The 18,484-nt window shown below is 42.6% G+C and overlaps 1 protein-coding gene across 1 annotated transcript; it reads right to left on the reverse strand.

Moving 5' to 3' along the window:
* On the reverse strand, positions 1-16,923 carry LOC145411858 (uncharacterized). Its single transcript, XM_080281816.1, has 4 exons — positions 16,809-16,923; positions 5,521-5,686; positions 3,410-3,568; positions 1-3,009 (listed from the first exon to the last, which is right to left on the reverse strand). Exons 1-4 carry the CDS (start codon positions 16,829-16,831, stop codon positions 1-3), a joined length of 3,357 nt encoding a protein of 1,118 aa, XP_080137942.1. The 5' UTR covers positions 16,832-16,923.
* Between the last annotated feature and the right edge of the window lie 1,561 nt (positions 16,924-18,484).

The raw sequence follows: 18,484 nt of genomic DNA on the forward strand, positions 1-18,484 counted from the left end.
TTATGTTGGATATTTATCATATGAGTGAGGATGGTGTGAGAGAATGTGTTTTAAGCCCTGGTCTAGCTGCTGGTATTCCTGTGTCTGCTGTGAGGGTCTGGCCTGTGAGTGCTGTACCTGTGCAGGTTGTGTGATGTAGCCATCCTGCGATACAAGTTGCTGTTCTGATGAACTATTCTGATGGATAACAGGCAGACTCTGTGACTGTGGAACCTGTGCAGAGCTGAGCTGAGGCATAGAGGATGCTGATTGGTGCCCAGTATTGCCTTGAGGCAATGCTGATGGCATCTGTGTCTGTCGCAGTGAGGATTGTAGGTTGTGTGGCAGTGTGTGTGGCTGTCTTCGTGAGTGATGCAGAGTATGCGGTGATGCTTGTGTCTGCGAAGAGGGAAGGATCTGTGGCTGTGTATGTGTCTGTGGTTGTGAGGGGTGTAGTGTTTGTGGTAGTATGTGTGTCTGTATCTGTGATGAGCGAAGAGTCTGCGACTGTGACCGTGTCTGTGTCTGCGTAGTGCGTGAATGTAGCCCTGTTTGCTGTGGTGTCAGTGGGTGTTGCTCTGGCGAAGGGTCTGAAGCTGTCCCTGAGTTTTGAGAGAGATGTGGCTCTGATGACGGACCGTCCTGATGGTACATACCATCCCTCGCTTGAGACTGAGCATGCTGCTGAGTTGGATATGACAGCTGCTGCTGAAGCGGTGACGTGCAGGTGAACTGGGACAGCTGGAGTGTGAGTTGCATCAGCTGCTGTTGCACCAGCTGCTCTATGCGGTCCAGTCGCTGCTTGAGCATGGCATCTGTGGTGGCGGTATCCGGCAGCTGGGCTAAGCGGCGGTTCAGATGGCGGCGATCCCGGGCATATTTTACTTTGAAGGACCTGAACTGTGTAGCAATATCATCCTCTTCCTCTAAGGTAGAGAAGTCTTCCCTAGAGTCCTCAGTCCCTAGTATGATAGCCTCGTGCAGAGTTTCTGAAGGCAGATGGTAGTAGTCAGTGGTACCGGCCAGACGACTATTGTCCTTGTTGGGCAAGACGGTGACCACTTGAGGGACTCTGCACCGGCTGGTCATCAGGATCCTCAGCTGGCGTGGGAAGCATCGTAGAGAGTGGGTCATTCTCATCAGCCTCTCATAGGACACCAGGTAGGACGCCTGCTTAGACAACCTTTTGATCTTGCCTTGCCTCTGGAGGTCTGGAATGTCATTGACAGCCAGACCAATGAGGAGGTTGGCTACCAGGACGCACACCAGGAACAGGAAGAACACCAAGAACAGGCAACTCAGCACAGGCATTTCCTGTTCTGCCACCAGGTCTGCGTAGTCAATCTCACCAATCATCATCATGAGGGTCTTCACAAGACTAAAAGGGAAGGTACTGAAGTAGGATTTTTGCTGAAACAGCACCATGAAGCTGACTGCAAACCCAATGATAAGGCTAGAGAAAGCAGCCAGGAATTTGATGATTGAACGAGCCACTCGGGTGAACATCAACACATAGCTGCCCAAGGACGGGAAACGACCGAGTAGCATCATGAACTCCACCCAGGTGAAGAAGGCGGAGATTGCGGCTGCACGACGAACAAACAGCATCTTCACATAGACTGCAGCAGGCTCTGTGTCATTCTGTGTCATGTTGCCCGCCGGGACATCCTGAAACTTAGCGGCCTCGATTGCAACTGACAGGGGTATGATGTAGGAGAAGATGACGAAGGCAGAACTTAAGAGAGCCACGGCTTTTGTGACCGTTTCCCACTGACGCACGTATTTCTTAAAGTTGGCAAACATGATAATGAGGTCTGGAATCAGAATGAGGAGGAACATGGTGATGTGCATGATTAGGAAGATGGTGAATCCTTGCGTGTTTTCACTCCACTGCCATTTACTTCCACCAAACGTCATGATAATGAAGGTGGTGTGCAGCAGCAGAAACATGAAAAATAGGGACACACTGCAGTAAAAGAATGGTTTGATCCTGCGCCATTTGAAAAACAGAAAACTTTCGAGCAAGGGGTGTTTGAGAAGAGACTCTAGGTTGGAGTTGGAGAGCTCGGAGATCACGGAACTCTGCACGCCATCTGCATCTTGATAGAGGCAAGTGTAGTCGAAAGTAATACGATAATCAGGATCATGCTGCGGCAGGTTTGAAAGGCGTACACTGGCGTCAAACAGCCTCTTTAGCAGTTCTGTTGCAGAAGGTAGGTGCCTCAGAATTACCAAACAGCGTGAGAGTCCATCTTTGTTCACTCGTGTCAGGTGGTCGCCGTGGATCAGCAGCAGTTCGCAGCAGTCTATGGAGCTGCTGTTCACAGCGTAGTGGAAAGGCTCATAACCCATATTATCTTGCGCTGTTACCAGAGCCTTCGCCTGATCTGAGCGTAGGAGGAGTGCCAGGCAGGAACCACAGCCTTGGAGACAGGCGGCATGAAGCACAGACTGACCTGTAGAAGTGAGCAGTGTAGGATCAGCACCCTGAGCCAGTAGTCCTTCCACTATACGTGATAACTTCTGCCGCGCCGCCAAGAACAAAGGCGTCACTTTCTGTGGATTGGCTGCGTTCACGTTGGCCCCAGCATCGATAAGTTCTTTCACCACTGTCAGTGCCATCCCCTCCTCTGCGGAGTCACATGGTCTTTGCAACACCCGATGCAACACACTGTCCCCCTCCTTATCAGTTGTTTTCACCAGCTTTCTACACGCTTTCTTCTGCAGCAAGAGGCGTGTGATCTCAACACTACGAGCATATGCAGCGAGGTGGAGAACGTTGCACCCGTCACTGTCTCTAAGGCTGAAGTCTGGATGATGCTGGAACAATAGGGTGGCTGAGACCAGATCGCCATGCCGCGCCGCAGCATGGAAGGGCGTCTCTACCCGCACCTCTCTCACGGTTTTAGGTGGCTCGAATAGTGTGTTTGGCGATGCACCATGTTCCAGCAGCTCCGTAACACCATCATGCCACTCCTCGTCCACCGCCACGTGCAGGGGAGTGCGCCCAAGGTGGTTCACCATCTCAGTCTGACACAAAACAGTTCATTATAACACCAGTCTATCTGTCGGTCTATCTATCTATCTGTCCATATATCTATATATCTGTCTGTCTGTCTGTTTACCAGTCTATCAATCTGTCTTTTTATTTATCTGCCATCCAATCTTTAATCGCCCCATCAGGAGAATGAGGGCCCGAGGCTAGGCTGTGTAGTCCTGACATTTAAGGCGAGGAAATGTTCTACAATTTCATTCATTAATCTAGAAATTATCACCGAACAGTTATGTCGAAAGCAATAACATTTCATAGGTACACAGCTTCAGCAGAGTATCGAACCACACCGACCAACAATTTAATTTCTGTGAGCATGCAGATGTTCTTAGGAGAGTAGCTTTAAAATAATTCTCTCTCTCTCTCTCTCTCTCTCACCTTAGCACCATGTTGTATTAGGCTTGTAAGGGCGTGGAGGTTCCTGGAGTGGCATGCTGCGTGGAGGGGTGTTTGGCCTGCGTGTCTAAGGTTGCTAGCTAAGTTTGGATCTCTCTCTAGCAGCACATCTACCAATACACCGTCACTGTTCTGGATGGCCTGCAAGAAGAAGAGTTATAAGGAAAAATCAGCACAAAGAATGATTATTATTGCACCAAGCTGCAAGGCTTGGTGGATGAGTTTGGGAGAGTGTGTAAGAAACGGAATCTAAAGGTGAATGTAGGGAAGAGTAAAGTGATGATCTTTGAGAGAGGTGAAGTTAGTGAATGTACAGCGAGGTTGGATGGTGAGGAATTGGAAAATGTGAGTACGTTTAAGTAGTTGTGTAGTGTGATGAGTAAGGATGGACGTTTGGAGGGTGAAGTGCTTGAAAGGGTACAGCAGGGAAGAAAGGTTGCTGGTTCTTTGAAAGCAGTGATAAGAAACAGGGAAGTGAGCATGGAAGTGAAAAAGTTACTACATGAAAGTATTGTGATACCAACTCTAACGTACGGAAGTGAAGCTTGGACGTTGTTGGAAGGACACAAGTCGAGAGTGAGAGCAGTGGAAATGAGTTATTTAAGAGGAGACCGTGGAGTCACATGGAGAGACAGGCTGACGAATGAGGATATAAAGGAGCGTTGTGGTGTGGATGTGGATGTGATAGGAAGCGTTATGAGGAACACACTGAGGTGGTTTGGCCATGTGGAGAGGATGGAGGGTGAAAGACTGACGAAGAGAGTGTATGTGAGTGAGGTGGAGGGGGGAAGAGGGAGGGGGAGGCCGAGGATGAGATGCAGGGATGGGGTGGAGAGGTATATGAGAGAGGGGGGTGTGAGTTGGGAGCAGGGCAGTGAAATGGCGGAGGACAGGGCGACTTGGAGGCGATTTGTTTGCGGCCACCCCAAACGGGATTGAGGCGTCTGGCAATAGATAGATAGATAGATTATTATTTTTATTATTATTATTATTATTAGAAGAAGAAATAGAAAAAAGAAAAAGAAAATGAAGAGTATTTTATCTGGCCTTTAAAGATAATCATTTTAAAGGAAAATTATTATTATTATTAAAAGATTTTTTCATTCTTATGTATCCCCCCAAAAAGAATCATTACAAGGAAAATTACTGTAAAGGGCAATCATTATTAGATGAATACTTGATTCTTCTAAATAACGTAAAAGAAAAATCCCTAAACATTATGAAAGGCCTACAGGAAGAATACCCTATCTTTCTGGAAGCACTGCAAGAAGAGTCCTTATACGAACAACACTATATACGGAGACTGAAGAAAGTAACCAGAAAGAGATGAAGAACCGCCTCTCTTGAATCAGTGAACTAGAAAAGAACCACAAAACTAACCAGAAATAGATGAGGGACTGTCTCTTGAATCGGTGACTTAGAAAAGATCCACGAAAACTGACCAGAAAGAGACGAAGAACAGTCTTTCATGAATCAGTGACGGAGAAAAGAGCCACAAAACTGACCACAAAAAAACTGAGCAACACTCTTTAATTACCTTCGTGGAAAAGAACTATGAATACTACCCAGAAAGAGCTAAGGAACTCTCTTTTGAATCAGTGACGTGGAAAGGAACCACGTGCGCTAACCATAATGAAATGAAGAATCTTTCTTGAATCTGTGAGGTAGGAAAAAAAATCCAAAACTAATAATAAAAATCTGATGAACCGTGTCTCTTGAACAAGTGAGGCAGATAAGAACAAAAACTTGTCAGAAAAAGCTTCAGAAATTTGACACAAGAAAAAAACATAAAACCTAGCCCCCCCAGAAAACGAGGAACCGTACCAGTAACGCAAAAAAATGTCTACAGATACTAACCAGAAAGAGCTGAGGAACCGTTTCTCTTGAATCAGTGACGCAGGAGAAAAAAAAAAAAAAGAAAACTAACAAGAAAAGGCTAAGGAACCGTCTGTCTTCAATCAGTGACAGAGGAAAGAACTAAGAAAACTAGAAATGGCAGAGGAACCGTCAATCTTGAATCTCTAAAGCAGAAAAAAGAAACTGTGAAAACTAACTAGAAAAAGCTGAGGAACCGTCTCTCTTGAATCACTGACGTCCTCCAGTAAGATGGTGGTGCCCCGAGAAAGAGCAGCCCCGTCAGACACAACCTCCTCGGGCTTCATCCTTCTCGCCTGCAGAATGTGCATCTGGTCGAATATGTAGGGATTCTGGAGCCTCTCGCAGTCGGGGTCCCCAGCCTTGTACTCGGTCGCACTGCACCTGGAAAGTTATCATCATCATTATCATCACCATTATCATCGTCATAGTCATCGTCATTGTCATCATCATTGCCATCGTCATTGTCATCACCATCATCTTCAGCTTCATCATAGCTATTGTCACTTATCATTATCAGCAGCAATAACAACAAAAAAAACTCCTTTCCCCACCCCTTGAATCAAGTAACGTCTCTTATTAATTTATTCTTGCTCCCTCTAGACGAGTTTGTTCACCTGAGAAGAGACTTTGCTTGTAGATGGGGTTAGTAAAGACTATATAAATCTTCTAGCTCGAAAACCATGACCCAGGGAGAGTTTTAAAAATATAGAAGGCACACGAGAGAATATTAAGGTGAAACAGACACAACACGTAATTTGCTAAGGAAGAAGAGCTGTAAATTATCCTACCCTAACGAGTATGCCAATGCGAAAGTCTGGCTTATATCACACACACACACACACACACACACACACTGGCGCTAAAATGGACGACATCTGGCGGTGAGTTACTATTTGGTGAATTGTATTTACCTTATGATTTTATTCATTTTAGAAGAGCATAAAGAAGTGAAGGGATGAGTGAAGGTTACTCATAGACAATTTTATTCAGCTCAGGAATGACTTCTCGAACTGCAGAGGTTAAATCTAGCCTTAATTAACTTCACTACCATAAATCATCCTCTAAACCGAACAGAATCATCCTTTACACTAGCTAACACAGAAAGAGTAAATTTCATCATTAAAAATAGTATATATCGTCACTTTTCGCCTTTTACCTGCATCCAAACTAAATCCATTCCACAACAGTGATTGCACTTTTATATATAGTTGACCCTGACGAGAAATGATAAAGTCAGGCTTGTGTGTACGTGGTTTAGATGTCACCCCTCTCTCTCTCCCTTCCCCCCTCTCCACTGCCCCCCTTACAACCACCACCTATCACTCACACTGTCACCACCCCCACCACCCACAACCTACCAACACTGCCCCCATTCATACCACCCATCACAACTGGCTACCATTAATCACTTCACTCTCATGTCTTTATTTTATTATATTCTTTTTTGCTACTGCCAATTCTATTCAGAGAGAGAGAGAGAGAGAGAGAGAAAGAGAGAGAGAGAGAGAAACAGTATAACAGAATGTCCAGTATATATATATATATATATATATATATATATATATATATATATATATATATATATATATATATATATATATATATATATATATATATTGCGTTCCATAAAAGCCAAGTGTCCTGTTTTAACTAATACTTCTTTTTGGAAGAACAAGAAGAAAATAAGTGATAAATCTTCCCAGGTCTTTCATCCATCTTGGAAATAGAAACCTTATTTACAGGGAGAATATTATCGTTAGTTTCTTGCTGGAAAATCAAGGAATGAAGAGTTCAGAATTTTCCTATTTAACTTGTTCCCCCTACATAAAAAATATGTATATATTAGTTACGAGTAAATTTTATTGTATGCTACGTTGTTAGCGACGAGGAAAGTTTTATAGGGAGTTGTGTTAGTTACGAGTAATTTTCATCCCAAGTTGTGTTAGTCAGGAAATTTTATTGTAAGATGTGTTAATTACGAGAAATAATTATCGTAAGTAATGTTGTGGTAGTTACGTGATTTCATCGTAAGTTGTGTTAGTTACAAGGAAGTTATTACGTAAGTTGCGATCGTTAGTTATGTGGAAACCTTTATCGCAAGTCATGTTGTGTTAGTTATAAGAATATGTTATCGTAAGCTGCTGTGTTAGTTACGAGGAAATTTTAGGGTAAGTTACATTGTGAATCTAAATCATATATTGTTCACAAACCTATTCTTTCGGCCGAAGAGGAAAGCCAACAGTTTTTTCATGACCTGTTTGACGAGCGATGTTTCCTGGCCCAGTTTAATGAAGTGAGCCTCAGTTTCAGTTATATTTCACTCTCCACTCAGAATAAATGGACAAAAGTTTCAAATTCACTGACTATTTTGTCGAAATGATTCGTCAACGTTTCATATTTATTCACTCCTCAATCAGGTTCTGTATGTTTCGTTCCCCACTCAGTCAAAATTCACTTCACAACTGCAGAATAAATAATGTAAAGTTTCATATTCACTCTCTATTCTGCAAAATAAATTAGTCAGTGCTTTGGTATATTCACTCTTCATTGAGCCATTATAAGTCAGTCAACGTTTCGAATCCAATCTCCACATTGTACAGTAGGCTTTGTATATTTTCCTCAGTTGACGTGATGTTTGAGACGTAAGTATCTGTAAATAAATGAGTCAGTGTTTCAGCATTAATTTATGACTACTCACTGGCAAAAATATAAGCCTTTTTCAAATTATAGCTTCACCAGTCACACTTTATCACTTATTCCAGCGATGTGATTTATTTAAGACGTTTAAATATCATACAAGTCAATGTCCAGCCTAGTAAGCATGAAGACAATATAAATGAGTCACTGATAAAATTCCTCTCTGCTTTATACATGTTCAATCCGTTTTCTTTGGTCCTGATTGCGTAGAAAACTGTAAATCACACTTATTGCCTGGCCTTCAGTGATAACTTCCCACAGAGTGATGGGGTTAGTAATGAGCACAAATAAAATATCTTCATAAAGCAAATGAAGACAGACACGTATAATAACAGCTTCTTACAACTTCCACTACTCGATCTTGTGTATTTCTTTTAGTGACGCAATGACTTTGAACGGTATATCATTGTAATTATTTTAGCTACCGTCAGTCAGGTATGTTCTGGTTAGCAGTGGTAATCCGTCATCTGAATACCGCTTAGTGGCCATGGCGTAGATGATTTGCGGTACGTTTAAAAGTTCCAGCTGAGCAAGAGTAGGAAAAAATTGCATGTTTGTGCTGTAGGCTGCGTGGGTGCCTTGGCATGAGTGAGCGTCGGATTCATGTGGCCTTGAAGGTTTGGTAGCACCCCCTTCCCCGCGATTTATTCTGCATATTACTCCTCAGTATCCTTTTGCATGTTACTGATACGAACTATGTCGATAATAAAAGGATTTAAATACTGTCGCATAAAAGAGGATGTTCAGGTGTGACATGTATAGTAAATCGCTAAGGGGATAGTGCCACGATGCCACACGATACCACAGTTTATTAGCGGGAACATCTCTTGGAGCGGTACTGTCCGTCTGTCACACCACTCCACACAAAATCACCCTCCCACACCACACCACACAAAATCACCCTCCCACACCACACCACACAAAATCACCCTTCCAAACCACACCACACAAATGACCCTTCCACACAATACCACACAAAACCACCCTCCCATAACACACCACAGCACAAACAAAAGAATTATTAACCAGGGGACTCGAAGGTCCCGCATCTACCGGTAGTGCTTTTTGTCTGTTAACCCTTAGAGCGCGCACACACACACACACACACACACACACACACACACACACACACACACACACACACAAATCTTAAAACGAACAAAGCAGTGTGGAAGGAGTACGAATTAAAGGTTAAGATTCCTTTCATTCAGGTTCAATAACAACTGGTGATTTTCGACAAAGCGGATATTTAGATGGTGCTAGTAATGTCATTCTGTCACCACCCCTATCACCATCCTGTCCGGTCAGCAGCAATGAAGGTAAAATATAAGAAATACTATAACTGGGAGGTGATAGCGTGTCCAGCCTTATCACAATAGTATCCCACTAAACAAACGAACGACACAGATTATCACCACCAAACACACAAATGATTAACTAACACCATCTATAGCACCACCGATAGGCCCCACTCATACCATTATCACCAGCACTAACACCTCCATTATTATCACCATTGTCATCATCAGGCACGGAGAGGGCAGTCTATCACCACTACTATCATTATCATCACCAGGCAGCGAGAACAGTCTTTCACCACTAATATCATCACCTCCACCACTAACACCACCATTATTATTATCACCAGGCCCAGCGAGGACAATATATCACCACCACACACACCCCATCGCCACCACAGTCACCACCCACCATGCGCAACGGGATCAGCGTTAAAACTGACGATACCCCTCCTCCACCATCACTATCCCGCAGCCCGGTTTTCCCCGCCATCGCAAGTCATGACCTACCTACGTCTACTCCTCTCAGCCCGGGGGAAAGCCAGATGCATTGGGAAAATTGTGGATACTATATTTAGGGAGAAATGCATAACGGTATTTGTAAACTTTAGATTATTTTTCCGTTGTACTGTACCGGTGAGTGAGATACATAGACGTAAGATAAATTTCCCGTCGTAAGTAAGATTCATAGGCAAGATGATTTAGCCGTCGTAAGTTAAATTTATAGGCTTAAGATTATTTCCATGTCGTAATTTTTAAACTTATTTCCCCTTCGTAAGTGAGATTTGTGGGTCTGTATCAATTTCCCCGTCGTAGGTGAAATTTGTCGACTAAAGATTATTTCCCCACCGTAAGTGAGATTAAAAGACCTATTTCCCTGTCATAAGTGATTTTTACAGACTTAAGATTATCTCCCAGTCGTAAGTGAGATTATAGACTTAAGATTATTCTCCACGTCGTAAGTAACTTGTTGCATCAGGAAAAACAACCAAGAGAAACGAAATCTGGTCACGAGAGGAAATTAACTAAGCTTTTTTGTGGCTTCGGGCTCTGACGACGTTTTATGAACCTGATGTAAGAACGGGTGACGTACGTATTCTGAAAACTGATATCGTGGAGAAGAAAGCAGCGTGGAGAGGAGGTGAAATGGGATCTCAACCAATTTCTTTGATAACCAATGTCTCAATAACCAGATATCATATTCCTCGCTTCTATTTTTTCCTCCTCCGATACTGACTCGTATTTTGTGGGAAAAGTTTGGTAGCAATTTATATGAAGACTTGAGCATTACCAAGAAGTCGTATGTCCATCTTCAAGAAACTTCATGAATATGGACACTGACTCTTGGGAAGGTCAGACACAACAGGGAAAACAATAGGTAATTATAGGCCACTGACGTCTTCACGATCTGAGATGGAATTCTTGGAGATATTTACTTCCACTTTCCTCTCTTAACTCAGCTTGATTCACAGGAAGAGCAAGGGACGTGGAAAGTTTGTTCTCTCTCTCTCTCTCTCTCTCTCTCTCTCTCTCTCTCTCTCTCTCTCTCTCTCTCTCTCTCTCTCTCTCTCTCTCTCTCTCTCTCTCTCTCTCTCTCTCTCTCTCTCTCTTTGTGAATACAGAAAACAGCTCATCATCTTTCCTCTCGTAAGCAAGATATGTTTTAGCAGAAAAAAAAAAAAATAGAGAGACAAGCGAAGAATTATCGCACATTTTCCTCATCCCTCTTGCAAAAATTCGAGCTTCTGAAAAACCTAGATCAAGGAAAATTCAAGTCCAAGATATCGTATGTGCTCCTTATCTGTTAAATGGTTGGTCTTTTATGTCTTTCAGGGGTAATCCAGCACATGTAAGGGTAGATGACTGGCCTACTCCCCATGATGACATTATATTTCACACACACACACACACACACACACACACACACACACACACACACACACACACACACACACACACACACACACACACACACACACACACACGCACACTTACTGTAGCACTGTTGAATCACAGTTAGCACGCCTCGCAGTCACAACACTCACTGTCACACTCTCCGTCTCTCACTGCACAAAGTCTTTTCCGACGCCCTCAGTATATATTCCAATGTTAAGGAAAAAGACAAGAATTACTGATGAGCCCTGACTTAGTACAATTTCGTTCTTAGCAAGCACAAAGACGGTAACTGTGCCCCTTTCTGAGTCCTTCCTTTTTACCTTTTCAACAGGAAATTAATATCGAACCGTGAACAGATGATCTTTAAATACCCTCAAAAGGATGACGTGTTACATCTATTTCTGTCATATCCTGGGAAAGTCATCATATTTGGGGGACTTCCTTTATCTTTGTTCACCAGTACTTTCAAATGCCGAAATTTCCTCCAATGTTTTTACTCTGTCCCTAGAGAAATTTAATCCTGAGACCCCAAATCCTCCGTCCTTCACTCATTCATTCCGATGGCGTGTTTTTTATGTTATGATTGTTATTTCCAGAGGACTTTATTAGCTTTACGAGAGAGAGAGAGAGAGAGAGAGAGAGAGAGAGAGAGAGAGAGAGAGAGAGAGAGAGAGATCTGTCGAAGTTAGAAATAGGTTTATTTAACCCTTTCACGACTAGATACCCATATAAAAATACACAAAATCTTCCAATAATGGCCTGAGTAAAAGAGAGAAAGGTGTCACCGGATTCCAAGGGTGAAAGTCCACTGGTAAAAATATAGCCAGCATTTTCCTATTATCTCCTTCAGACCTATGACGCATTTATTTTATTCTTGCTAGCTTCAGACTATTATATTCAGCTTAGGAGAGACTTATGAATCTGAAGGGGTTAACTTCTAGCCTTTGGTTCCTTCCTTCGTACATAAAAAAAAAAAAAAAAAAATAGAGCCTTCATTAACCCTTCCGTTACCAGAGATCCTTCCTAAATTACGAAAAAATCGTCTATGGGCTGCAAGATAAAAAAAAAGAAAGAAAAACAATAGCTTTCGGTTTCAAGGAATTAAGACACATTTCTTCCCACGGCACTACAGAGGGCCAGTGTAAACCCAAAATAACATCGTCTGCGGAAATATGAACCAAACAGGAAAGGCGTCATGGAAGTACGGGATTAAGGGACTTTTTATGTACAGCCCCAACAGGAAACCAGTATTAGGTTATGTAATCCGTCTTGGTATCATAGAACCTCGATACGTTTAAATGGAAGAAGTTTACCTACATATTGAAACCGTTTACACACACACACACACACGCACGACCCCACCTCACCCAGACATCCTCCTGCACCTCTAACTCCATCCTGCCACACATTTCCTGCATTCACTCTGGCTATCCCTTCCCATTCACCACGCCATAACATATACACGCAAATGGACTGTGTCTGTACCAGAGGAGAGTCCATGTAGGGCCGAAGCTGTTACATCCACAAGAAAACTAGATAAGTAAATAAGTAAATAAATAAATATAAAAATCACTCTCTGGGTAAACTTCTTTCAAAATTATATAAGCCGTCTTCTAACTCCTTCAGCTCGTTGGCGCCATTTCTGATTTATTCCTGCCTCTTCTAAACGATTTTTATTTTCAGCTAAGAACACTCTATGGTAGTGAAGGGGTAAATGAAGGCTGTATCAATCCGTCCAGTTCGCAGTCTATCCGAGAAAGATTAAATCGTCTCCAGATAGAGAGATTAGAAAGGGAAGGACGTCGTCGTGTTGAGAGAGAGGGGGGGGGGAGAAGACAAGGAGGAGGTTGAGGGAGGGAGAGAATTATGTATTCTGGAAGTTTAAAAGAAAAAAAAAAATTACGTTTAGAAGAACCCCAAGTACTGAAGGGATTACTGAGAATTCTGTGTACCTCTTCCAGCTCGAAATGCCCCTGCAAAGATGAATAAAATCTTATGGAGATGCCAGGAATTAAAACAAAAGCATTATTATATTCGAGAGGTTAATGAGATCAGTGCCTACAAGCTTATCTTTGTCTTGAAAACTTGATTAGAGAGCTATTTCCTCCATCCGAATATCATGGTTTAACTTTAGTCGTCAAAAACCGTAATGTGACTCAGGGCAGTATATGGATCAAGAGCCTTAGTATGTAGTCGTTCAAAAAAGAAAGTGAAAATTTTCCATCTAAATATTTTGAAACAATGGACGAAGCTTTTGAAAATAATCTCCAGTAACGCTTCATGAATGTGCAAGTGTGTTGTCTTTATCACTGCAGCATAAAGAATTAATTTTATACAGCATATTAAAACCACCTCCACTCAGAAATATTTGCCTTAGAAATAAAAAAAGCAAACAGTAACAACGCTCACTGTGAAGCCATCGAACACATGTTTTCAGACTTTATTTTTGTTTATTTTTTCTAACGAGTGTGCGGTTTTGGTTAACAGTACCTTTAAATCGTTTCCAAATACTGTCAAAACCTAGAGCTAGACTAAAGGTAATAAATAAGCTTGAATCTCACTTCAGAGTCCTAAAACGTAAGCTGTTTAATAATCAATATTTTATATTATTAACAGAAATTTATAATAAAAACCTCATCTTCCACCAGATAGCTGTGCATGGATTCTCTCACCCTAGTGAAAATTTTTGCTGTTAGCGGACTGTACGTGGCAGTGAGAGACGGTTTACCTTGAACGCAGCCTTAGTGTATCACACCTTCGAGATCAGATTAATAGACGTTCAGTCTTAGTATGGTGAAACCCTTAATGGGAACGAACGTGAACCCAGTGAAATGCATGCCGAAGATGCCCTTCTTGTGCAATCCATCACCCTTCTTTCGGGTGGTAAGGAGTAGACCGATGGACTCTTCTTTAACTAGGCAGACCACCGCCTGGTCATATCAGTGCCACCACGTGAAGGCATCCCTCCGCAGCACCAAAGGGAACCAGAGACAAAGAAACCACAGTATAACTATGCGGAAATGCTACAGCAGCCACGTATACTGCCATGACGTCACCAGGCTAGCTGTGACGTCAGCGACAAGTTCGTTTTATATCCGATGTTTTTTGTACATTGTCTCTAGTCCCGTTGACCAGAACCTTCTGATTCCTTGGGCAGTTACGTAAAGCAATGGAAAATAACATACCTACAACACTGGGCGAGAACTGCTGGAGGATATCATGTCTATAGTTCGAATAATTACTACCTCCGACACTCTTAAGCTGAATAATATCTGGACGTGAAAAGAATATATCTAAAAGGATACTAACATGATAAGAATGGATTTTAGAGGACGTCGTAGACCTGAAGGGCTTAAGCCATGAGCTGTGATAGACTAGAGGTGTGTGTGTGTGTGTGTGTGTGTGTGTGTGTGTGTGTGTGTGTGTGTGTGTGTGTGTGTGTGTGTGTGTGTGGCCATCCTAATGAACTCAGATTTGGCGTCTGACACTGTGAAGGCCTATAGATAATGCTCTCACTATTCGCACTCAATAAACTCATCTAACGGCGGCATGATGTGATTAAAGAAGACGTCACTGTACCAACACCTTCATTCCCAAAAATCTCTCCTCAGCGAAATACAATCGTCTCACTGTAGCAATAATAAAACAAAATTGGGTAGCAAATATATATATATATATATATATATATATATATATATATATATATATATATATATATATATAAACAGACAGATGATCAACTGCATAGATAGATAGACAGATATTAACAGATAGATAGATAAATAAATAGATAGATAAATAGACAGATAGATAAACAGACAGAAACGTTGAGCCAGGTCAGGGAAGGAAACACATAAAAACGTATAACCATTTGCTTCTCTCATTCTAGGATTTTTTTTTTCCAGGTAGAAGACGAAAGCAGATTAGGAAAACTTTTTCTTGTGTCTCGTTCTTCCTGCTAAAACAACTTAGTTACGAGGAGCACTCAGTCGTAAGTCTGTTCGTGAATCTGGTCGGGGCTGTCGAACATTTCATTATCATCATCATCATGATCATCGTCATCATCATCATCAACAACAACAACAACAACAACATCATCATCATCATCATCATCACCACCACCACCATCATCATCATCATCATTCATCATCACCATCAAACAAAACCTCTTTTCCCACGTAAGGAAGGGGTGATAACACTTACGTCATTGAAATCCCATTGCGCGTCATCTTTTCCTGTGGGAGGGAGCCAGGAATTTTGACGATTCGGTAGGGAAGTGAATGGAAGTGTAAATCAATCTGTATATTAACTCCTCATCTGGTTGTCTGTCTATCTGTGTTTTTGTCTATCTGTCCATTCAAGTATCTGTTTATCTGCCAATCTATCTGTCTCCCTCTTTCTTTTTTCCGTCTACCTGTCTATTTACCTATCTGCCTGTCTACTTGTCTATCTGTTTGTCTGTCTGCCTATCTAACTATATGTCTGTTTATCGGTTACACGAAGGTCATCAAGGCAGACAATCAGCTTTTCTAAGGTCCTTTCTTCTCTCAGACTATGATAGGCAACCATCGAATTTACATCAGTGTGTGAAATGGCACTACTAGGTGAACAGAGACAAGGAGGGAAATAAAATTCGTCCTGTCCAGTATTTCAACCGGCCCATGAACTGAACTTGTGGTCTTTCAGTTGCGAATTATCGGCCAGAACCATGAAAAAAAAAAAAAAAAAAAATCGACGTCTATACCACTGCGTCTATTTCACTTTAAGAACATATCCGTCACTTTCCTCCCTAACGCATCATATCAGACAGAATCATCTATGGCCTGAGAAAAACATAGAGCCTCGACCAGCTTAGGGATATTAGCCATCAGGAGAGTCAGAAGAGAAGAATTAGGCAAACTTTTGTCTCAGACTATATACTACAACGGGTAACCCCAGACAGGATGTTTGTGTGGTGTGTCTAACCGCTATTTCAGAGACAGACAGACAGACAGACAGAGTATCTATAGTGAGAGAATGACTGCTGAGTTTGCTTGTACCACGCATGTGTGTGTGTGTGTGTGTGTGTGTGTTGAGGGGGAGGGGGGGATTGGCTGCAAAACGTTCCTACTCTCCCTAACAAGGATACTCGCCTGACGGGTACCGAGCCTCACTAGGAAATACCAGGCTTCCCGTAATCGGCCACAAGCTACTCTCACCTCCCCCACACCCACCCCTACCCCTCAGACTCACATAATATCCCCCACCCTCCCCTCCCTCTCCCATTCTCCCCTCCCAACCACTCCCCTCCCTCTCCTTCTCTCCCTCCCCCCTCCCCACCCCACCCCCACAGTGTAGGAAGGGAGGGGGTGAGTGTGGGTATGGTTTGGTTGGTAGAGGATAGAGTCCGGTGTAGTTGTGGACATAGAGGTAGGTTACTGGGTAGGTTTCTCTCTCTCTCTCTCTCTCTCTCTCTCTCCATCTCTCTCTCTCTCTCTCTCTCTCTCTCTCTCTCTCTGTATCAATTCAATGACACGCACAAACTTATACCGTACTTTCCTGCTGCAGCACACAAAGCCCTCTCTCTCTCTCTCTCTCTCTCTCTCTCTCAAAACAGGCTCCCCCGCACCCACCTCGTCCGAGTATGAACCACCATGTCGACTACAGAACCGCACAAGGTAACGAAGATGTGTGCAGTTAGGGGCTCCGTCAGTCACAGCACCACCAACCCGTCACAGCCAGCGTCACACAACCTACTGACTTGTACTCCAGTCTCCACAAACCACAGTCCACACAGTCTCCACCCTAGGAAAACCCCGAGGGACGAGGTAAGGGTGTTGGGCAGGATGTAATTTTGGTAGGGTGTGCTGTGTGTGTGTGTGTGTGTGTGTGTGTGTGTTTGGTCACGACATGTGCAGGTATAACGAGACTAAACTTATAATTACATGGCTTTACTGTCTCTGCTGGAGAACTACAAACATAAGAAGAATTAAAATTGTTAATATATACTATCTGTAGGGATGTAAGGTCGATGAGAATCTTCAGTTGAGGCGATGTTCCACAAAGTGAGAGAGAGAGAGAGAGAGAGAGAGAGAGATTTCGGTTTATGTTACCTAATTGACACCAGATAAGGGAAATTCGAAGGAGGAAATGGTAAAAAAAAAAAAAATCCCGATTTATGTTTTAGTCGGGAATTTAAAAAAACTGGCATTTTATTCCAGCTAAGGAGAGAGGATTTTATTCAGCCGAGACACAGGAAAGCTTCAGAAAAAGATCAAGGTTATTTTAGCTTGGTAACCCCTTCAGGACTGCTTGAAATAAACCTTCACTCTACTCAAACCAATAATCCTACAGTACCCATTTTTGCAGGGTGTACTTCTCCTTCACAAATACACTGCCTAACAAATCTGTAACTCGCTACATCAATTCCTTTGTCCACCATGTCCATTTCTTTACCCTCTTCCCCCTTGCCTCTTTCTTAGCATGACGGACGAGCTTGTTACCTGCCAGAACTGGGCCATTCCCACAACTTAAATGTTATGTTGTCGCTGGATGAACTTCGACGAGCTTGGTTGTGAGGTAGGAATGGGTGTTCTTGATTATCAGTCATACCAACTTTCTAATGTGTCAACACTTAGCCATCAGCTTAGAATAAAGGCACTGTAGCGAGTCTACCTCTGCCTCTGGTGTTACTGCGGCAGGAACGAACTGAGAGAAGCGATAACCTGATTACTGCATTATAACACTACGGTAAAAATTTAATCTGATAACACAAGATAAGATAAGCTCTCTTGACTGAGGTCAATAAACAAGGATGCCTTTTCGAGAGTTAGGTAAAGACAGGTGTCCTACAGCATTAATTACTTCAGCCTGAGGACGTCTTTTACATTACCTTCTTGCATTTCCCAGACGATTTTATACTTCACAGGAGAGATTTTTATGAATTATTCAAAACGAGTGAGTTTCAGTTAATTCGTCTGCAAGTAGCAAGAATAAGAGAAAAAAGTAACATCATCGTACTGAAGCAGTTAGCTTCACAACTAATACTACCATCAGCTGAAGATTACCTGCCTGTATACGGTATTAAGAGCTAGATATTTACACACACACACACACACACACACACACACACACACACACTCACACTTATGAGTATACATATGGAAGACGTGTGCGCCCTTCCCCTTCCCCTGTTCGTTCTCCACCTCACTCCTAGTAAGTCTCCCATTCTCCATCCTCTCCACACAGCCAAACCATCACAAAGTATTTTTCTTAATACTTTCGATCACATCCACATCAACGCTCTTTC

This window comes from Coenobita brevimanus, chromosome 91 (genome assembly GCF_032717465.1).
Source record: "Coenobita brevimanus isolate Jiangsu-jjx chromosome 91, ASM3271746v2, whole genome shotgun sequence".
In the NCBI taxonomy this organism is placed as follows: Eukaryota; Metazoa; Arthropoda; class Malacostraca; order Decapoda; family Coenobitidae; genus Coenobita; species Coenobita brevimanus.